General features: G+C 33.9%; 1 protein-coding gene across 1 annotated transcript in view; it reads left to right on the forward strand.

The window, feature by feature from the left end:
• The window catches only part of LOC149807626 (uncharacterized), a 247,293-nt gene that overhangs the window by 119,291 nt on the left and 105,161 nt on the right, over nt 1-22,841 (forward strand). The window contains exons 24-27 of the mRNA XM_089968946.1: nt 4,738-4,834; nt 7,182-7,349; nt 10,388-10,486; nt 16,395-16,562. Coding sequence (XP_089825072.1) covers nt 4,738-4,834; nt 7,182-7,349; nt 10,388-10,486; nt 16,395-16,562 — 532 coding nt within the window. The remainder of the gene's footprint in view (nt 1-4,737; nt 4,835-7,181; nt 7,350-10,387; nt 10,487-16,394; nt 16,563-22,841) is intronic.

A 22,841-nucleotide genomic window follows, 5' to 3' on the forward strand; every position in this document is an offset into this window, starting at 1 on the left:
GTGGACATTAAGGTCATGATTTGTAAGGACTGCACTGTGGACATTAAGGTCATGATTTGTAAGGACTGCACTGTGGACATAAAGGTCATGATTTGTAAGGACTGCACTGTGGACATTAAGGTCATGATTTGTAAAGACTGCACTTTGGACATAAAAGTCATGATTTGTTAGGACTGCACTTTAGACATAAAAGTCATGATTTGTTAGAACTGCACTTTGGAAATCAAGGTTATGATTTGTAAGGACTGCACTCAGGACATAAAGGTCATGATGTGTAAGAACTGCACTTTGGAAATCAAGGTTGTGATGTGTATGGACTGCACTTTGGACATAAAGGTCATTATTTGTAAGGACTGTACTTTGGACATTAAGGTCATGATTTGTAAGGACTGCACTCAGGACATAAAGGTCATTATTTGTAAGGACTGCACTTTGGACATAAAGGTCATGTTTTGTAAGAAATGTATTCTGGATATAAAGGTCATGATGTGTAAGAATTGCACTTTGGAAATCAAGGTTGTGATCTGTATGGACATAAAGGTTATGAACTGTAGTTCAGCTTTTGAATGAATGATCCGTAGAGGTGACCCTCTCCATGTTCAAGTTTATGAATGTTGCATTTTTGAGCATCCTCTCCTTGATTGTACACAATTTCTGTTGTACATATGTGTAACACAGATGGAGATAAAGTGATAAAGAAAGTATCTGGTTTGAAATACCCAAATACATTGTGTGGGTTGATCCACTATATTAGCATCCCATAGGGCTATAATAGTAAGTAAACACACAGGAAAGGGCAATGGTTAGTGTGGTGCTCTTTTTTATTTACCACAGGAGAAAAGCATAATTATTCTGTTTCTGATGTTCAGACTGTCATTCAGGTTAATGAACAGTTGATTAATAATTGATTTAGATTGATGTTGAACAAGGCCACATGAACTATTTCATCAATATCTCTATAAACAATGCGTCATATGGTTGGTACTGGATATCTGCTGCTTCCTTATACATGTCCAATGTTATTCATACAGTTATGTAAGTCCAATGTTATTCATACATTTCTTTAACTTCATTTGCTCTAATGATGTTAGTAAGCTAATCAGGTTCTTTGTATTTTACCATATAAAGATCATGTATGTTGGACAAATGGGCAAGTTTTAATCTTTAGAAATATTTTGTATCGATGGCAGGGCTGTCTGATAGGGACTGGAGTTGGTAATACATTTGTGTATTAAAGGGGAATCTGTTTTACCCATCCTGTTGCTGTTTTTTCTCAACAATTTTGCAATGTTTAATGATAAAGGAGAATATATCTAAGGATATGCAAGAAACGTTTCACAGGTATTAGTATAATTCAGGTTGTTAATATTTTCATCACTTTACAATTGCATTTCAGTTAGTGGTTCCTTGTATCTTTTATTAGTCATAATTCATCATGTTCAGTATAATGTAAATATTGTTTTTATTAAGGTCTAGTTTTGTGATGATCAGTATTTATTTTTGTTATGGTCTAATTTTGGGATGAGAATCAGTATTTGTTTTTATTAAGGTCTAGTTTTGTGATGATCAGTATTTATTTTTATTATGGTTCAGTTTTGGGATGATAAATAAGTATATATTTTTAGTATGGCCTTGTTTTGTGATGATGGATCAGTAATTGTTTTTTATTGTGACCTAGTTTGATGATAATAGGTCATTTTTTTATTATGGTCTGGTTTTGTAATGGTAAAACAGGAAATGCTTTTTCTGATATGACCCAGTTCTGAGTTAATAGATCAGTAATTGTTTTTCTGGTTATGGTTCAGTTTCATGTTTATAGATAAGTATTTGTGTTTATTATGGCCCAGTTTTGTAATGATATATCCGTATTTGTTTTTATTAAAGTAACGTTTTGTCATGATAATCAGTTTTTATTTTTTATTTTTATGTTATGACCCAAATTTCAGATGACAGATCAGTAATTTTTTTATTTTATGGCCATGTTTTGTGATGATAGATCAGTATTCTTTTTTATTTTGTCTAATTTTTTATGTGAAATTGATGTTTAATTTTCTCATGTTTGTAATTCAGTTTCTATTTCACCACCAGGCACTGAGAAAAAATTCTGCATATCTAATTTGAAAGTAATCACCCTATTTTGCACCAATGTCTTGTGATTTTTTTGGGGTTCCTTTTGGTGCAAGACCAGATGAATTTATATGATGGTCCTGCATCCATAAGCTATCTTTCATTTATTGGCAGTTTTTTTTGTTGTTGACGTTACTTCCCCAAAACTACTATGTTTAGTTGTTGGTTCAAAAATGATTCTTTATTGACATTGGGATTTGGCTACAAATTCTTACGATATTTAGTTGGTCCTTAATGAATGTGATGTTAATCTTAAGTCTGACATGGCTGATGTGGTAGCTATTTTGAAAATCATGCTATCACTAATGCTATTGAACGGGGCCCCGAGTGGCCGAGTGGTCTAAAGCGCTCTTCATTACGGACCACTGCCATCTCACCTCTGTCTGCAGCAGTTCGAGTCTAAGATTCAGCCAATGTGGGTATGTGAGAAAGCTTCCCATTAGCTTCTCGTGGGTCGGTGGTTCTTTCCGGGGTTTTCTCTGGTTCTTCCTCCACCATTAATACTGGCCACCATGTATAGCCTATCATGTGCTGCAAAATGGCGTTAAACCCCACAACAACAACAACAATGCTATTGAACAGATGGCATAAAACTCCATGACAGTATGCATGATCATATCGATATTGGGTTTCACTGAGAGATTTCTTGTCATTTGTAAATGGGTTCTAAACAAAAACGATGCCAATTTGACATCTGACAATGGCCACCATGGTGACCATTTTGAAAATCATGTAATTTCTGACTCATCTGAACTGGTGGTCATATTGACATGGGTTGTTGGTGAAAAATGGTCCCGATATAACATGCAGTGTGACTGCAGTGTTTGCCATCTTGAACATTTTGTTATTACTACTCCTTAATAAATTGTCTTATTTGCAGTTTTTTTTTCAGTAAAACATTTGTTACTCTATGTAATTGGTCCTTGTTATGCCGCTATCCTTGGGAGTCATAATGTATACTGCCATAATGAGACCATCGTATACGATTCATATACATTTTTACTAACATTTAATAAAATGGAATCCATGACCACACCTGTCTTATTAACAGGAACTGTGTTATAATTAAGAGCATTACAATCAGATGATGTCATATATATATATATATATATATATATATATATATATATATATATATATATATATATATATATATATATATATATATCTGTGAAACCCAATATCGATATGATCATGCATACTGACATGGGGTTTTATGCCATCTGTTCAATGATTAGGCATGTCTCATTTATCACACAGTATTCTTTGGTTCCCAAAAAAAATATAACAGTGACAAAGTACTGTAAAAAAATAATTTAAATGACTTCTAAAAAATGGCTAAACAGAATGTGGCCAGATTTAAAAGAAAGCATCTTTGTGTGAAGACCCTTCAAATTTATTGAAATGATGCAGATATGCAGTTGCTAAAAATATTTAAAACAAAGGTAAATAATTTCTTCAAAACTGCTCAACAGAATACGACCAAATTAGTCAGAAAGCACCTCTGACCTGAGATACATTTGGAAGCCTCAGAAATTAGTATGCTTTTGTCTTACAAAGTAATCCTGAGCTATTTTTGGATGCCTCAGACATTATGCCTTTGTGTTAAATAGTACTCCAGAGATACATTTGGATGGCTCACACATCTTGTCTTTTTAATTAGATTGTAGTCCATTAGTAGATTTGGATGCCTCAGAAATTATGCCTTTGGCATACAGAGTAGTCCTGAGACACATTTGGATGCCTCAGACATTATGCCTTTGGCTTACAGAGTAGTCCTGAGACACATTTGGATGCCTCAGAAATTATGCCTTTGGCTTACATAGTAGTCTTGAGACACATTTGGATACCTCAGAAATTATGCCTTTGGCATACAGAGTAGTCCTGAGACACATTTGTGTACCTTAAACATTATACCTTTGTCTTACATGGTAGTTCTGTTATACATATGAATGCCTCAGACATTATGCTTTTTTTTTTTGCATGGTGTCTTGAGATGCATATGAGTATAAAACTGCAATGTGATTTTCTTATCATTTCCACATAGAATATAACATTTATAGGAATGTAGAGGTTCTTGCAGCTCATTAGATTGATAGGGATGTTAAGGTAGAGTTAATAAAATGTATAGTTGTATAGGAATGTGGAGGTCCATATTTTTAACTAGATTTCTCTCAGGGAAACTACAAAAGTCAAAATTCTATTCATGACATTAAACTTGTATGCTGTGTCAACATGTATGCAAAATGTATGTATGACTATGATTTCCAATTGCATTTGAAAAAACTTCTTAAGATTGTTCATTTTTGCTATTTACAGTTGATTTTCATCAAAGAAACAGAATAAGTACAGAGAATTTATTCACATCTTATCTTTCTATCATTATTTTAATTTTTGTCATACCCATTAAATCCAGGTGCATTTTACCCTTCACTTTATGTCCTTGTTTTTACCTTCATTACTGCATTATTGCAGCATTTATGGGCTTCAGTTATTTATACTGACAATTTTTTGTGTGCAAACTTAGAGATTGTGTTCATTTGCTGTGTGAAAGAGGTAAAAGATCATCCTTGTCTGAACTAATATTTTATTTTATACTTCATTTCAAAGGACAAGACGATAGAGAGAGTGCAAAAAGGAGAAAGAAGGAAGAATACAAGAGAGAGCTACAGCTACAGATGGAGGAATCTGCAGCTGCCAGGAAGAGGTAAAATAAAACCTGAAAAGATGTGTGACTACTAGAGTTTATTTTATTGGCTGACATTAGGAAAATTTTGACTTAGGTTCATCCTTGATCCAAATAAATTTGGTCACCTGTTGTTATAATGGCATACTTAAGTACAGAATATTCTGCAGCTGGTGAAATAGTGATGAGAGTAAATATGCTTTGCATTAAATTTAGTTATTAATGTGAGAATGTTCAGACACTGACAGACAATTTTGTAGCACACATATAATTCACCAATATACACTGCCTGTAACGATGTGATTTTACAGAAGCATGAACCCCAAAAATGAGATATTAACTCATTAACCCCTGGAGGTTTTTGTCGTTTTTGCCTGAAATGCAAGTAGGAAACACATGTTGTGGGCTATTTCTAAATACATCAACTTCCAGGTGATTTTCCAATAACCTAATGCCTAGTTGTGTTAGAAACATCGTTTTTCATTGGCTATTTCGCTTGTGCATGAGCAGAAGTGTAAAAGTTGGAGTTCTGTTTGTTTTTTTTTGCTTAACGGACCCATCATTTTCATATCGAGACCACTCTTTATTCCAAATGCCCCTCGTATCCTAATTTTTGCAAAGGTTCATCTGTCTGTTCGCAGTTTATACCAGTCTGCCTTAGATCTGAGACCAAAAAGTCTAACATCCGTACACAAAATTGGATTCTGACCACAGGCAAATTTTGGGTGGAAAAAAAATCGAGTCCAAAAAATGAGGTTTTTCCCTCTGTATTTTATAGTGCAACTAGAACTTCCAGATTATTTGGTATCATTGTAGAGCTACATCTGTCTACCTTTCTATAATACCACCCACTTTAGTGTATCTTACATGACCTTGATGCTACAGAGCTTGGCAGTTATCTACTACCGCCTGCCACGTAAACTTGTCACCAGGGGTTAATGAGTTAAACATACTGAAGAGGCTGATTATCATTAACCAATTTCTGATTTACCTGTGCATCTCTAATATGGTCAAGTGTACAGTATTCAAGATATCAGATGCTTAGGTTGAAATGTATATAATATATGAATTGGTGAGGTCCTGGGAAATCCCATCTGAGAGATGACCACTCCGGTGGCCTAAGTGGTTAAAGCATCTACCCCATATTTGGGAAGTTGTGGGTTTGAACTCAGGCTGAGTCATACAATAGACTTATAAAAATGGTACTAATAGCTGCCTTGCTTGGCGCTCAGCATTAAGAGGTTAGTGTTACGGGCTGGTCGGTCTGGTGTCAGAATAATGTGACCAGGTGGGACATGATGCCACATCTGTGGAATGATGCCTCAGTACTAGACATTACTGTAGCTGGTACACCGCAGACATCATAGCAGTATGACTCAAATTGTTATAGCTGTTTTGAAATTCACACACACACACACACACACACACACACACACATGAGAGGTCATAATTAGCTGGCAGGAATAAGGTTGTACTGAGCCACTGCCCATAATATATGAGCTTGTGGGTGAGATTTTTGTATCCCACATCAGTATGCTTGGTTGATTATTTTTTCTCATGCTGTCAGTTAAGACAGTATGAGTTTTAAACAAAATGATGCTCATTTGGTACAGTTTTAAAATTAAAAGGGCATAATATCAGTTGCAATATTTTATGTCCAGCAAGAGCCTTTAAAATTTGGTTTATATTGAAGAATTTGGTGTAAACTTAGAAATGATGCTACAATGTAGATGATTTAAATTCTGAAAATAAACCAGTAGAAAAATAGCAGATAATGCGACATAGTGTCTGTAACGACATTATAAAAATGAGTCAGAAAAAAAATAATGTACTTATAAAAATACTGTTGTAACGTCATTGAAATAAGATGACTGTTGCAGGTGAGGCAGAACAAGTATTTCTATGTGAGCATTTTGCCTTGAAAATATAAATGTATGTTATCATGGATAGAAAATTACATATATCCCACAAACTAGCAACATTTCATCAGATTAAAAATCAGTAAGAAAAGGATAAAATAAACTATTTGTGACATTATGACCAATTATTTTGAGTAAGGCTTCAGATAAATAACCACACTGGTGTTGGTTAATAATTCCATGTTCAGACCTCACTTCTGCCCCCAACCTTTACCTTGCTGAAAAGAAGACAGTCTCAGTGTTTGACTTGAGCTAAAAAGAGCTCAACATGGTAATTAACTTTTGCAAACTAAAAACAAACTTTAAAAATCATTATAATGGCAAAGATGACGTAAGACTAAATTAGCTGTTATAACAAGACTGTACATATACTAGTCAAAGGGACCTAATAGTGCAGTGATGCAGTGGCAGTGGTTGAATTGTGAAGGTATACAATCAATGTTTTTCAGAGAGAAGGTCCAACAGTTGCGTGTGAATGCCTCTGGTCTGTTAGATCCTGAGAAAAGCATAAGCAGAGTGGCAGGACTGGGAGACCCTGACTTGAGTCCCCGCCGGGAATACAAGTCCCGAGATGTGCAGCCTTACCACACCAAGATCCTGCTGGATGGAGTAGCTCCGTAGGTTTACATTAGTGTTTACTCACCTAGAATGTATATGTCCATGTCATGTTTAGTTATAAGACATTAGGGAAGAAAAAATGTTTAACACCTAGTAACTGGAGTTCTGCATCACATAACTGGACAATCTTTGTGGATAGCTTGCACTTGGGGTAAGGAAGAACCTTACTGATTTTAGTGTCAAAGGTCAAGGCCACTATAACTGAATGGAGAAAAATGGTTTCTGTACTATAACATGGCTACATCACATTCCTGGATCAAATATTGTGGATGGCTTTCACTTGAGATGAGGAAGAACTCGATTGAGTTTGGGTTCAAAGGTCAGTGTCACTGTGACTAAAAGAATACAAAAATGTTTTCTGCTTAATAACATTAGTTCTTCTACATCACATACCTGGACAAAACTGTGTAGAAAGCTTGCACTTGTGATGCAGAAGAAGACTTTCAATTTTGAGGTCAAAAGGTCAGAAGTCAAGATAATTACAGGAAGTAGAAAATTGTTTCAGTACAAAAATTTAACTTGCCATCTTTTCACCAAAGATTGGACAACTTGAACTTTTGGTTAGAAAGGTGCTTATTTATTTTGATGTCAGAGATCAAGGTCACTAACTGATCGTAGAAAAATGACTTTTGCATTAAAAACTTTAGTTGAGGACCATTTATCTTTACCAAAGTTTATGAAGTGCTTACACTTTAATTAGGATAGATGCTTATCGATTTTGGGTTAAAAGGGTAGCAAATCAAGATCATTGTGGCTCAGTGAAAAATGGGATTTTTAAAGAAAAACTTTTGTTCTAGAATAAGTTCTTTGCACTTATTACAGGCTATACAAGTTCTGGGATTTTGAGGTCATACGTCATGTTCATAGTTAATCTAATAAGAAAACATTGGTTTCTGTACAGTAGGTTTAGTTCAAGGCCACATACCTTGACCAAAGGTCCTGGTCATTAAGACTCATTGGTCAATAGTCTCCAGATTTTACTAAGCCCTACTAGTACCTACACTGGGGATTATTACACATGGGGTGGGCTAACCTAGCCACCGAGTCAGGTGTGCTTATGGTATGGTCCTTTAGCTGTCATCAGTCATGAACTATTTTCCATCATCTGTTGTGCAGTGTTGATATTTACGACTTTGTCCTTAAAAAACTCTCAACAGAATTTGACCAAATTTGGTAGGAAGCATCCTAGTGAAAAGATCACTCAGATTTGTTTAAATGTTGCCGGTCCACCATCAAATAAGGTAGCCATAACATTAAATAGAAAGACTTTTAAACAACTTCTTAATAGTGACTCGACTGCATTTGACCAAATTTGATGGAAGGCAACCTGGAATGAAATTGTTTCAGATTTGTTCATATAATGCCAATTCACCTTGAAATGCAACTGCCACGACTAGAAATAAAAAGACCTTTCAATGACATCGTCTAAAAAACTGCTTAACATAATCTGACCGAATACGATAGAAAATATCCTTCATAAAGTTATTCCAGATTTATCCAAATGATGTTGATCCACCATGAGATTTGGCCACTGTTGCTAAAAATAATAACAAACCCCATTTAAATGACTTAACAAAAATTGCTTAACAAAATTCTACCAAATTTGACTGAATACATGAATTTAAAAATAAAAAAAAATAGTTTAGTAATGCTGTTCCACCATCAAGTATGGCTGCCATTGCTGTGAATAGATCAAGCTTTTAATAACTTTGTCACATAAACTGCTCTCAGAATTCAACAAAATTTGAAAGAAAGCATCCCGGCATGAAATTCTTTCAAAACTGATGCTGATCTGCCATGAAATATAGCCACCAGTATTTAAAAATGGGACATGCTACATGTCTGCAACATGATGCCCCAGTGCTAGGCATCACTATAAACTGCCACACTGCAGACATCATAGCTATATGACTGAAAAATTGTTAAAGCTACGTTAAAAATCCAAATCACACCCACACACACACATTTAAAGATGGAAAAACCTTTTTAAGCAATTTATCATAAACAGATGTACAGAATTTGACCTAGTTTGACAGAGGCATCATTGCATGAAGCCATTCATATTTGTTAAAATGAAGCCAATTCACCATCAAATGTGAATGCTTTTAAGAAAAATAGAAAAACATTTAAACAACCCTTTCGCATAAACTGCAACAAATTGGGATACATTTTTGGGGTATTTTCTGGTTTAAAAAATGGGATCCACTCCTAACCCCGCAATATGAGTGGGTTTGTGAGTTATCAGGGTGTGAGTTATCGAGAGAGTGGTGTATATAATAGTAATTCCATCAAAAATATGCACAAAGAAGCTTAATTTCTTGATTTTTCTTGCTATATTCCATTCAAATCCAAATACTTATTTTCCTGCTAATAAACATACTTAGGGAACTGTATTTTCTGAAACATTCATACTTACTGCACATGTCCAGAGGGTCTGATATTTTTACTGACAGCGAATGCACATGTCTGCATTTCTGACTCTAATATAAAAGGATTAAGATGGAGGGTGGAGACATTTGGCAGTGACTGAATCTGCTTCTCACAATTGGGTCATGTTTTTATGAAGCATGTTACATTGGGTTTAACTGTATGTGGTATAGGAAGAAGATAAGTGACACCAACATTAATAGACTTTGTGCTCCAAGCTTTCTTTTTCCTTCTACAGTTTCAATACACTTGTGAATTTGCATTCACAAGCCAACATATTTCAACTGACAGGTGAGTGATATCAGACCCACATGGGTGTCTTGTTATTACTGGTCACACCAATATTTCAAACGAGCTGAGCATTTATAAGAACTTAGATGCCAGTCTTCTGATGAATAAAATTGTCAAATATTTCTTTCTGTATTGATGATGTGGATAAATAACATGTGTTAATCCTTTTTTCTTTTTTTTTAAATTTCCTATTATATCATGATTTCAGCTAGCATTGACTTTTCAAGAAAAGTAAAGATAAAATAAATGAGACAGGTAGCCCTGAACATAGAAACATGCAGCTATGACAGAATAAACAATTTGTCACTGCTTTTTCCAGCGATACTACGGCCATACGGGTTTCTCCTAGGTTTTTAGAGCCAGCTCAGTATCATAGAGCACCAGCTGTTACAAATGAGATTGGAGGTTTTCAGCCAAGGTACCAAAAGTTAGTCTAGCAACAGGCAGAAATAGTCAGACAATAGGCTTCAACATAATTATAGTGCTGCAATAATTAGTCAAGAACTTTATTGTACTAAAGTGATTCTTTTTCTATGAGCTTTTATTAGCATATATTACTTTTTTAGGAAGATTTCATCCCAAAAACAAGTCTAACAGTTTCTTGGTGTCATTGCCATATACCAAATAATTTTTAGGGTTTGTGTTTTAATAAGATGGAGAACGTTATTTCAACTGGGCATGGCTTTATTTACTGAAGTTGTGCATGGCCAGGACAGAAGAGTTTTTGCTTGCATTTTTTTTCTCTTTATCATTAACAAACGTAATCATATTTCTCACCTGAGATGTAAATAACCAGTCCAATGTACACTAATAGAAACCTACACAAATTTTGCACCAATACTAAAATCAACAAACGTTAATTATGTTTTGCATGTTTGGGTAGTCTAGTTGTATAACCTATCTCAGCCATCCATTTTCAGAAGGCAAGTTAATAGCTTGACTTAGAAATGTTATGCTAGGAGCTTCAGATTTTTATTGGATGATGAATTCATTATGTTTTGACCCAAAATACTGTATTCATTTACAAATGGTCGAGACTCTGTTTTGTAGTTTTCATGGGCAAATTCAAGACAGGATGTTACCCATTATATTCAGATTTAAATTTCTTGTTATTTAGTTTTTAGTAATACTGTTTGATTTCAAATCAAAATGGAAGGAGTGTACAATTTTACTGTTTGATATAATTATAAAGGTGAAAACACAAACACACACAGTGCCATCTAGTTTTAAATGCAGTACTTGCATGAATACAGTGCCATTCCATACTATTTATACCATTTAGGGCTGAGCTTTGTGCAAATATCCACACTGGTCGATGTATAATGTGGAAACATCCAGGATTATTTATTACCTATTATTTATTTTTGTGATATTCTTTTAAGTTTCATATGGGTTTATATACCTTATTATAATATGGTTTTATAGTACACTCCTAAAAGGCTTCCCTTAGGCAAATAATGGGAAATCAGATTCAATTCAACAAAACCTACTAGCAGATTAAGGTCATCCAAATGACCTTGAATTCAAAATAAACTGTTTTTTTTGTGACAGACCAATTTTATTAAATATAAAATGGATAGAAAACGTTATATTCAGAAAACTAGCTTTTTATCACTTTTAAAAGATGACTTCTTTTTTTGTCTTTTTGCAAATCAGTGACTTTTCAGATGTAATGGATGTTGCCATTTTTGTAAACTCTTCATGTGTGAAAGCAGTAATTGTCCTGAACTGGGAGTTTATTTAGTCTTTTTAGTTAGGCATACAATAACTGCATTTTGAAAGTGACTCTAAATTTTCATTTATCTCATAAAGTTTGGATTTAGTTCAATTATAATTTGAATTTCAAATGAGAAAGTACATGTCTTATCCTGATAAAATGCTGAGTTCACATAATGAAATCATATTTTGCTATATTAAAAAGGGATAGGCTTTTGGAGGAGTTTGCACAGATCTGACAGCTTTATAGACTGGTTCCTTATGTTTATTGGAGTTCATAATCTTAATTCATGTTCATTGTTTGCCATATAGTTTAACATGTTGGGGGGGCTTTTTGAATTTTTTTTCTCACATTTTGAAAAAGACCTTTATGGCTACATTGCATTGGTAGACCAGTGGTGTATCGGTGATAGACCAGATGTAACTTAGTGACATGACAACTGACTTTCATCATGCAGGCTGTTGATGTGACATAACAACTGACTTTCATCATGCAGGCTATTGATGTGACATCACAACTGACTTTCATCATGCAGGCTATTGATTTGACATCACAACTGACTTTCATCTTACAGGCTATTAATGTGACATCACAACTGACTTTCATCATGGAGGCTATTGATGTGACATCACAACTAACTTTCATCATGCAGGCTATTGATGTGACATCACAACTGTCTTTCATCATGCAGGCTATTGATTTGACATCACAACTGACTTTCATCATGCAGGCTATTGATGTGACATCACAACTGACTTTCATCATGCAGGCTATTGATGTGACATCACAACTGACTTTCATCATGCAGGCTATTGATGTGACATAACTGACTTTCATCATGCAGGCTATTGATGTGACATCACAACTGACTTTCATCATGCAGGCTATTGATGTGACATCACAACTGACTTTCATCATGCAGGCTATTGATGTGACATAACTGACTTTCATCATGCAGGCTATTGATGTGACATCACAACTGACTTTCATCATACAGGCTATTGAAGTGACATCACAACTGACTTTCATCATGCAGGCTATTGATGTGACATAACTGACTTTCATCATGCAGGCTATTGATGTGACATCACAACTGTCTTTCATCATGCAAGCTATTGATGTGACATCACAACTGACTTTCATCATCCAGGCTATTGATGTGAATCCATGTAATTAATCAGCCATATCTTTAAAACTGTTCAGAAAATTTAAATAAAATATTGGTATATACTTCCTTTCACTTAGTATATTCATTCAAGGCACATCTGAGTTTTGTTTTCCTTTAACAGTGAAAGAATTTAGTACATTACTTGACTGAAGGAAAATAATGAAACTTATTTATTTTGTGAAGAAAAAAATCATTAATTTTTAGGGTTAGCAAAGCAGTAACAATATAATTTTATTACAGTATAATTCGGGATGTCAGACTTGTTACTTTGGTCTTGAAAGTCATAAAACAAGGCTAACTTTTTTACTTCAGATTCAGTATGCATTATCAGCCCTTTGCTTGTATTTAATTATGCATTGATTATGGTTCTGCCCTACAGTTATTATGTACTTCTGACAAAGATGAACATTTGTGCAATTTCATCTCTTTTTCATATCATTATGCATGATTTTCTCAGCAGAATGGTACATTAACATTGATGCTATGTATGAAAATATATTAAGCTGATTATTCCTATTTTACTCTTGGTTATACAATATGTCTTGTGGAAGTACAGTGTGTGAAATTAACTTAATTATGGAGAAATTAGAAGACTTGGAAGTTAAATCAACTTAATTTAAAATGGTTGGATGAAGTGAATGAAAAATGTAGAAAAAATATTTCTTTCCATTTATTTGTAATACAATTGAGGAAAATATTATGACAAAGCAGATTTGCTTGCTTCTGTATACTAGTGTTAGAATAATATTTATCTAAAAGCAGACAGCTGACTAAAATGGCTGCTGTCATGTGTTCAAAAAATGAGCCTGAACTTGTCTAAAGTACAGAAACTTTAGCAGGTATTGTTTTGGGGTTTAATGCCATTTTTCAGCACATGATAGGCTATACATATCGGCCAGTATATCTGGTGGAGGAAAAACCTGGAAAAATCCTGTGAAGACCACTGACCCACTGGAAGTTACTGACAAGCTTTCTCACATACCCATGCTGGCTGAGCCTTAAATGCAAACCCACACAGACAGAAGTGAGATATTAGTGAACCATAAAGAAAAGTGCCTTAGACCACTCAGCCACCTACAGCCCCTATTATCAGTCATTACAATAAGGGAAATGAATTTTGCCAGATTAGGCAATACCATTTAATGAAAGCACAATGAATGAATGATAACAATTAAAAATGTTATCGGCTCATTTTTTACCAATTCACTGTTAAAGTCCAGGAATTGTAAAATGACCAAGAAGAGCTTGGAGTCTTTAAAGAGGTGCACAGATGAAGCAAGGTCAAGCTGTATACTCTATAACCCATGTTACACCCATCAATCATACAGCAAAATAAAGGGAATTAAATTTTTTTTAAACAGTATCTAAGATATTCCATTTTTTTTTCATTACCCAGGATAGCCAGTCAGGATAACCTGGGAAATTCTTTTCTTTAAAAATCAAATTCTATGCAGTGTACAAAACATTAGAGCAGAACCTATATCAATTGTGGAGGTATATAGTGTTGTTACCCACGTTCATCCATCACACAAGGTCACATCTGTTTCATTTCTACCCAGTAACTGGATTACATCCAAATTCTATGCAAAAGATTTTAAATTAAGAAGACCTTGGTCAGCTGTGAGTCTCACATTTTTCTAAGAAAATATGACATATTTATGCATCTTATTGGTGGGACCATCCATGTTGTATTGACTCATACCTACTTAAAAAATTTGCTTGTTATATATCTACTAGGCAAGTTGATGTATAATTATTATATTCAGCTATACAGACACCGGTATCATACATGCTAGTGCAATCTTTTACTATGGTCCTATAGCTAGTTGGTGTAATTTTATTGTATATTTAATCAAGAACTAATGAAACAAGTAAAAATAATAACTTCATATACCATTATTTTGCTTGCAGATTTTAGCTTTTTCTCATTCAAGATTTATAATAAATTATATTTCACAGATTCTGCATGGTCTTCATCCTTTCCGTCCAGTTGTTTCATAACATTCATTCAAATTCTTTTTCATGGTGTTTTATTTTTATGTTTTATTTGTTTTACAAAATACCCAACAGCATTCATATGAGTAGAAGCTGTGAAATGTCAGATATATTGTTTGTCATTTAGTTTTGAATGCACACACACACACACACACATGCCACTCTGTGAATTCACTATTTGTGGGGTACAACATTTTGTGGCTTTCATAGTTGATGCAAACTATCAATTTCAAAACCAAAGAAAAATGCAATTGTCATGTATAGCATTTTATTAAGGGTGAGGGGCATATCCATGAATATAGGTATAAACAAAAGTGTTAAACTTCTGATAAACAAGGATAATTGTACCCCCAAATATGTATGATGGGAATCATTTCAAATTTAAAGATTGATGTTTGGTCTGACAGTTATAACTGATCAAGCATCAATTTTAATTCTGAATTGTTTTTAAATATTTTATATTTTTTTCATGGACCATGGTATTTGCAGATGCTTGGGAATGTTTATGTTGCTTGCATCCCATTAAGTTAAACAGTTTAACTGGATGTGTGCTGTTTGCTGTGTTGGCATTTTGGTTGTACTTAACATGCAAGGTTCCATTAACCGGAAGCTGTTGTTCACATATTTTGCTTTTCCTGGAAGATTTCTTTTGAAAAGATAGAAAACTTAGAAACCAATCAAACTTTAATATTTTATCTTTAATGAAAAATCTTAAGCAGGTACTTCATCATTTGACTTTTCTTCAGATCTTCATTTATTTTAATTAGTCATCTTTTTATAGAAAAATGAATAAATTTACAGTAATTAATTTATATCACGTTGTGGTCCCAAAAGTCTGGCAGTTTTCTAAAATGGAATTCATAGTGCAGATATTTGGAGTTCATTTAGATATATCCTTCAATAGCAATACTTTATATTGTCAAAGCTTAGCAGTGTATAATTTCTGTGATAATGTTTCCTTCAATTCTAACCGACATTAAACCATTGTCAGAAATATGGACAGACTCTACATTGCATGACTATGATTTGTGCCATGGTAAACATTTATGAACATTTGGTGTATTGTTTTGATGTATGGATTTTCAAAAGAATAACCACACAGTTCCTTATATCTTAAGATAAATATTGTATATTACTATTTCAGACTTTCTTATAGTATCAGCCATTTGATAATACAAAGTGAATTCCTATTAATTCAGTGAGTCTGTCTTGAGAGACCATCTCTTTTATGGTCTTAAGACAGGTGATCTCTCATTAGATGTCACTACAGTATATAACACATTTGATCATTATGAAAAATGTTGTCTTTTTTGACAGGTGGCCTTCCAAAACAGTGGAATTTCAAGTCAATTGTTCTGTAGATGGAAATTTGAATAGAAAAGAAATAAATGCCATTTTATCCTCAAAAACCTAATATATTATATTTTAAAACTTTTTCCTGTGTAGGGAGTCACAGGCAGCCCCTGGACAGAGTAGGCGGAGCAGGATAGATGAAGGAAGGCGGAGAGACACAAGGAATGGGGGCATATTAGACACAGGGTTTGCAGAAATCCTAAGTGGCGGCCGCAGAGGTCTGTCATCCCAGCCTCCTCCTGGACTCATGTATCAGCCATCGTAAGTTTTCATGCTTCAAAGTTTAGCTGTCATTTACTTAAGGGTGATTTTACAAGTTCTAAAAACATATATTGGCGTCCTTCCAGATTTCATTAGCAAATATTTCTCGGCATGGTTCTTAAAAAGCATAGATTTTCAAATTTAAGGTGTGTGTATTCTCTTTTAGTTACTTTCAAAATAAGTTTGAAGTGCAACAATCATCTTATACTTTAAATGAATTTATTCAAAAAGCAGACATGTATCACAAATGTATTCATCTTGTTTACAGTGCTTTGTAGGGGGAAAAGTTCCCCAAGTCTGCATATGCACTGTAGGAGACCAGTAAGAGGAAATAGTCATGATGCAGTAAAGGGAGATAATCATGGAAGTAGTAAAGAGAAATAATCATAACATTATTTATTACATCTGCATGTAGTTGATTGCTAAATAATTGTAATCATTTAAGAATTAAACAAGTGATAAATTTTGTGTAGTAATTGTATTTTTTCTGTGGATAACATTGATGTTGCATTTTTAGAGATCTACATGTCAAGGAAATATTGACAGCCATTAATGCAAGTCATTTCTAGATCAAAAGTACATCTTGAAATGATTATCAGCACCAAAATATTAAGTACAAAAATGGAAAAGAAAATGCATTTACAAACTTTGAATCACTCAAATATACTACAGCAATGTAAAACATTAGACCTAGAATACTCTGAGGAGACAGCTCTTAAACTCTAACCAACCATACATGCTGGGAAGGATTTAGAGTTATCTCAAATACAGCAACATATAGGTTGTTGACAAGAGCTGATTCAGTAGTGTGAAGACCTTTGCTCCATTAAGGTTATTTTAAAAAATGACATCAATGGCTAGTTATTTACAGTAGAATGATGTAGGTGATAATTTCTTTTAGATAGAAGAGTAAATATGACTTTTGAACAATTGCCTTCTTGAGTATGGAAGAGTTTTTTCCTGAATCTAGCAAATTCAATTGACCATTAAGAGAAATCATCACATGACCTGTTAGGAATTCAGACAATTTAATTTGTGTTCACATGCATACTCTCAATAGAGAAATGTCTCTGAAAGGATAAATTGGAGAACTTGCATATTTTATGTTTCCTTGTTTATAGAGGCTGCTATGATTATTTCCAACTACTGTTATGTACCATATATTTATGATCAGACAAAATAATGTCTCTGTTGTTCTTTGTTTGCCATATTTTATTTTGACCTGTGCTTCACTTACACATAGTGATATTGATATATTTAAGGTATGTATATTTTTTGGTCATGATTGTCAGAATTAATGAAAAGTGAAAACTATGTCAAATTGTCTTCTGTCTGCAAACATGTAGCTTGAAATATATTTGGGTAATTCAAAAGATTTGACAACACCCATTAAGAATATTCTTGAGACAAATACAAAATATTCAGCCAGCATTAAAATGAGTTATTTGAACTAGTCATCACAAGAAAGCGAAGGTTAAGGCCCTTTATCCATGAGTTTTATGTGAGTTGATATGTAGATAGATGGCTTAGACCATGAGTTTTATGTGAGTTGATATGTAGATAGATGGCTTAGACCATGAGTTTTATGTGAGTTGATATGTAGATAGATGGCTTAGACCATGAGTTTTATGTGAGTTGATATGTAGATAGATGGCTTAGACCATGAGTTTTATGTGAGTTGATATGTAGATAGATGGCTTAGACCATGAGTTTTATGTGAGTTGATATGTAGATAGATGGCTTAGAGACTTCAGATAATGAATTGTAATTGTAGAGATTAAGGCAGATAATGACTATTGACAGTTCTGTCATACTGATCTGGGTATATTGTAAAAAATGACGTTATACTTTTTACCTCGTCTCTTTGAAGTTATTGACATGTTATATGCATACTGTTCTGCGTAGAACCATGGTATTTTTTGAGAGGATGAATCTTGATAAGTAGTACATCCTCATTTCAAAAAGAGATCTCAGTAACCTATATTTCATGCTTCAGTTTTCTCGAAATTTTGCATTTAATTTATTGGTATGTTGTTCATGTTAGATTCGTGAAACTTTATATAACTGGATGCATCTCAGTTATACACATGTACTGATTTATGCTCTGCTATGGTAGGTTTGTGTTTTTGATTTTTCTTTACTATATGCTTATTAACCTACAAAAAAAAGCCCCTTTCTGACTGTGCAATTGAAGTAGAAATAAATGTTTTTTCTATGATAAACTTTTCCATAGCAATGACTGTAAATTGTATATTGAGTTAGGTTCCTCTCAACAGGTTGACTCTTATTTGTACAGCTAGATAAGTAGTTATTACAAGAATGGACTGTATGCATTTTATGTGATGCCTCAGCTTTGTGGCTGGTCAGGGTGATTACTGTATCTGCCAGCCTATAAGATGATACTTTTTGACCAGAAAATCTTAGTTTTGTCTTATACTCCTAATTGACTTGTAAATGGATTATGTCATCCGAATCGCTTTATCATATTTTTCTTTTCGAAAATAATTTTCCAAGAGTACGAAAAATAGTGTGCAAAATATATTTAATTTTGGGGAAGAGATCATGTATGAACAAATATAGGATCCCACAGTGAGTATTTTAAAAAATTACATGATCGTCAGTATTAAAAATTAACATAAGTCAGATGTAATGGTGCTAAAGCAGCATGCATCAGTAATGTTTGTTGTTTGTAATATATGTTCTGTAAATTTAATTACATATATGTGCATTAGAATTTACAAGTTAGAAGATGAATAACCATGACAAAGACATATTCCATCACAATTTTCTTCATGCACCTAATGATCAGGTAATACGTATGCCCCATTGAGAGAGAGAGAGACAGATAGACAGATGTTTTCACAATTGTAAATCTGTATTGTTCAATTACCTGATGACTGATTTTACTTGTGTACAAGTGCAGTACCATATTCCATTATTAGTTAATACCACTAGTTATGTGATTCCTTCTAATTTTTGTTTCCACTTCCATTATTAAAAGAATCACATGGCTTTGTAGTGGTATTTACATGCTAAATAAATATGCTATGGCTGTATTCAGTCATTCCAAGATAACACCTGTTTGAGGTCAAGATTCTGCAGAGCAGATCAGATTAGCAAGGCTGCTAATATGGAAATGTGGCTACCCATGGTTATTTTGAATATCGTACCATATAGTTAAAGGAAGTGCCAGGTGGTTACTATGGTAAATTTCTCAGCCAGAGACATTTTTTAACTTGCTGACAGAACCGGCAGCAATTTAAAGTACATCTAGCATGAGCAAAGATCAAAAGCAGTTGCTGCCTAAGTACAGGAAAAGTACATGCACTTTAAACAAAACCTTAATTGTTGGGAATTGAGAGATCATTATGCTTGCAAAGAAAATTAGACAGCATGTAAAATGGTCAGTTTTGGGATTTAACCTACTGGAGACTATATGGATATAACTATTGTGAATATATAAACCCTGAAGGAGTATGGTATGTATTTTCATAGTTTACATTTACTGTTTCATTTATTAATGTTTTCTCTCTTTGATAAAAGCTTCAGCAACACGGGGGCCAGAAGTTAAAAAAAAAGAACAAAAAATCCACAAGGAGCTGATCTCGATCTCTCTCTGTCTCATGTATTGGACCATATTTGATTTTGATCACGAGGTGCAAAAGAAGAAAAATGTGATGGAATACATATGCATCCTTCTCTGTATCTCATCCCCCCCCCCACCAAAATGCATTTTAGTATTAATGATGCAATTTCCCTCTTGATGGTAATCTGAAATAGCATACAGCAATACTTTTAATTTTATGAAACTGGAAGTTATTATAATTTAATTCCACACATCATCACAAGTTTTATCCTATCTGTAACTCAATTTATTTTTGGGTCAGTGTCATTATATGTAGCTAAAAGTACATAATACGTTTAAAATACTTCTTGTGAAATAAATTAGGTACTTTTAGCAACATTTTATGATCCTGACTGGAAAGGTTACTGAGTTACCGGTAGGATAAAATTTGCGATACTCTGTGGAATGAAGTGAAAAAAACAATCCAAGGTGTTGATTTGGCCTCGTCTTATACTGAGGGTTGACTTATATAAAGATGAAGGATAGAAAATGTGCCAAATTTACTGATCCGACTTGTGCTCCACATTGACTTGTAGGCCAGCAAATACGGTACCGTTACATGAACTATTCTTGTAACAGTGATCATTATGACTGTCATTCCATGGTTACTCGGAGGTGTGTAACTTCCACACAGAAGGATCTGGCTTCTAATATTGGACAATGATATTGGCTCCTGAAGCAGATTTTATGAACAATGATTTGAAGAAAAAACAATTAAGCTCTGTTTTTTCTCATATAAAAAATCAGTTATGTCATCATAGGTATAATAACTGCATACAGATATGACTGTTTTCTGTGTCTTGTTGTTGTAATATTAAGTACAGATGAAAGACTAGCAAGTTTGATATCAGTCATCTCCAAGCCAGATCTTCACTGACCTTGATTTCTATGTTAAGTTCATAATGTAGAGTTCTGTATGATAACATTTACCGCTTTGCTTTTATATATTTGAAAAAATTCTTCACTTGAGTTTGGATGAATAAGGTTTTACCTTATTTAAAACATCTTGAATTTTTAATATAATTTTATGTAATGAAAATATTATTGTCTTTGAACATGAGGTAAATGATAAGTTTTTTTATTAGCTCTCCTAGTTTGTTGTTTATCTTCCATCCATTAGCACGAGCTTATTATCACTACTTCTTCTAAACTACTTGGAGAATTGCCATGAAAATTTACACGCACATTTTGCCATGAAAATTTACACACACATGGTCTAGTTGGTCCTAAACAAAAATGGTGCTGAACTGATGTCCACTATGACTGCCATAATGGCCATCTTGAAAATCATGTTATGGCTACTCCTCATGAACTGAAACTCATTACATGAGGTTTTTACCTGAAGACTTCTTATGGTCTCAGGTTGGTCCTAAATGAACAAAGTGCCGATCTGATGTCCAATATGGCCACTTCAGCAGCCATTTTGAAAATTTTATTATTGTTATTCCTTATGAATGGATGCCCATTTCTACATGCAGTTTTCACAAAAAGACTTCTTAAGATGTCAAGCTTTTTGCAAATGTAACTGTGCCAATATGTTGTCCCATATGGCCAGCCATAGGGACCTCTTGAAAAAATCTTGTTATCTCTACCTCTTCTGAATTGATGGTCATCTCAACATGGTGTTTCTGCTATAGGACTTCTTATGATGTAAAATTGATCCTAATTAAAAATGGTGCGAATCTGATGGCCAATATGGCCAGCCACAATGGCTGTCTTGAAAATCTTCTTACAAATTACTCTTCATGAAGGAAAAATAATATTGCTATATGGTTTTCACCAGAAGACTTCTTATGATGTCTGGTTGGTCGTACATGAAAATGTTGCCAATCTGATGTCCAATATGGATGTTACAGTAGCCAGCTTCACTATTCGTGCTAAATGAAAAGAAATAATGCCATGGGGTTTTCATGAGAAGACTTCTAATGATTTCTAGTTGATCCTGAATGAAAATCGTTTCCATACGATGTTCAGTATGGCCAGCAGTATGGGAATGAAAATACTGTTGTCACCACTACTGAATGGATAGTTGTATCAGTATTGCTTTTTTACTGAACAAATTCTTATGACATATTTTCAAAATGGTGTTATTTAGACATAATGGTATATGCCTGCCACAGTGGACATATTGTAGATCTTGTTATCACAATTTCTTCTGAAATGGTCATATCAGCATGGAGTTTCCACTGAAATAGTTCTTATGATGACTAGTTGGTCTTATGATGACTAGTTGGTCTTTTTGATGACTAGTTGATCTTATGATGACTAGTTGGTCTTATTAATTGGTCATAAAAGAAAATGGTGCCAGTCTGACTTCTAATATTGCTGTCACAAAGGTCATCTTGAAAACTTTGTTGTCACTACTAGATGGCTGGTGATATTGACATCATGAATTTACCAAAAGTTTGACTGGTTGGTATTAAATGGAAATGGTTCCAATCTAATATCAAATAAGGCCTCCTTGGCATCCATCCTGATAATCTTGTAATCATTAGTCCTTAAAAATGGAAAGTCTTATCAACATGGGGTTTCCATCAAAAGACCTATTATGATGTTTTGCTGGTCATAAATAAAAATGCTAACAATTTGACATCCAGTATGTCCACCGCAGCAGCTAAATTGAAAATCTTGTTATTGCTGGAGAACATCAGAAA

The sequence above is a fragment of the Sinohyriopsis cumingii genome, chromosome 1 (genome assembly GCF_028554795.1).
Source record: "Sinohyriopsis cumingii isolate HCF-2022 chromosome 1, ASM2855479v2, whole genome shotgun sequence".
In the NCBI taxonomy this organism is placed as follows: domain Eukaryota; kingdom Metazoa; phylum Mollusca; class Bivalvia; order Unionida; family Unionidae; genus Sinohyriopsis; species Sinohyriopsis cumingii.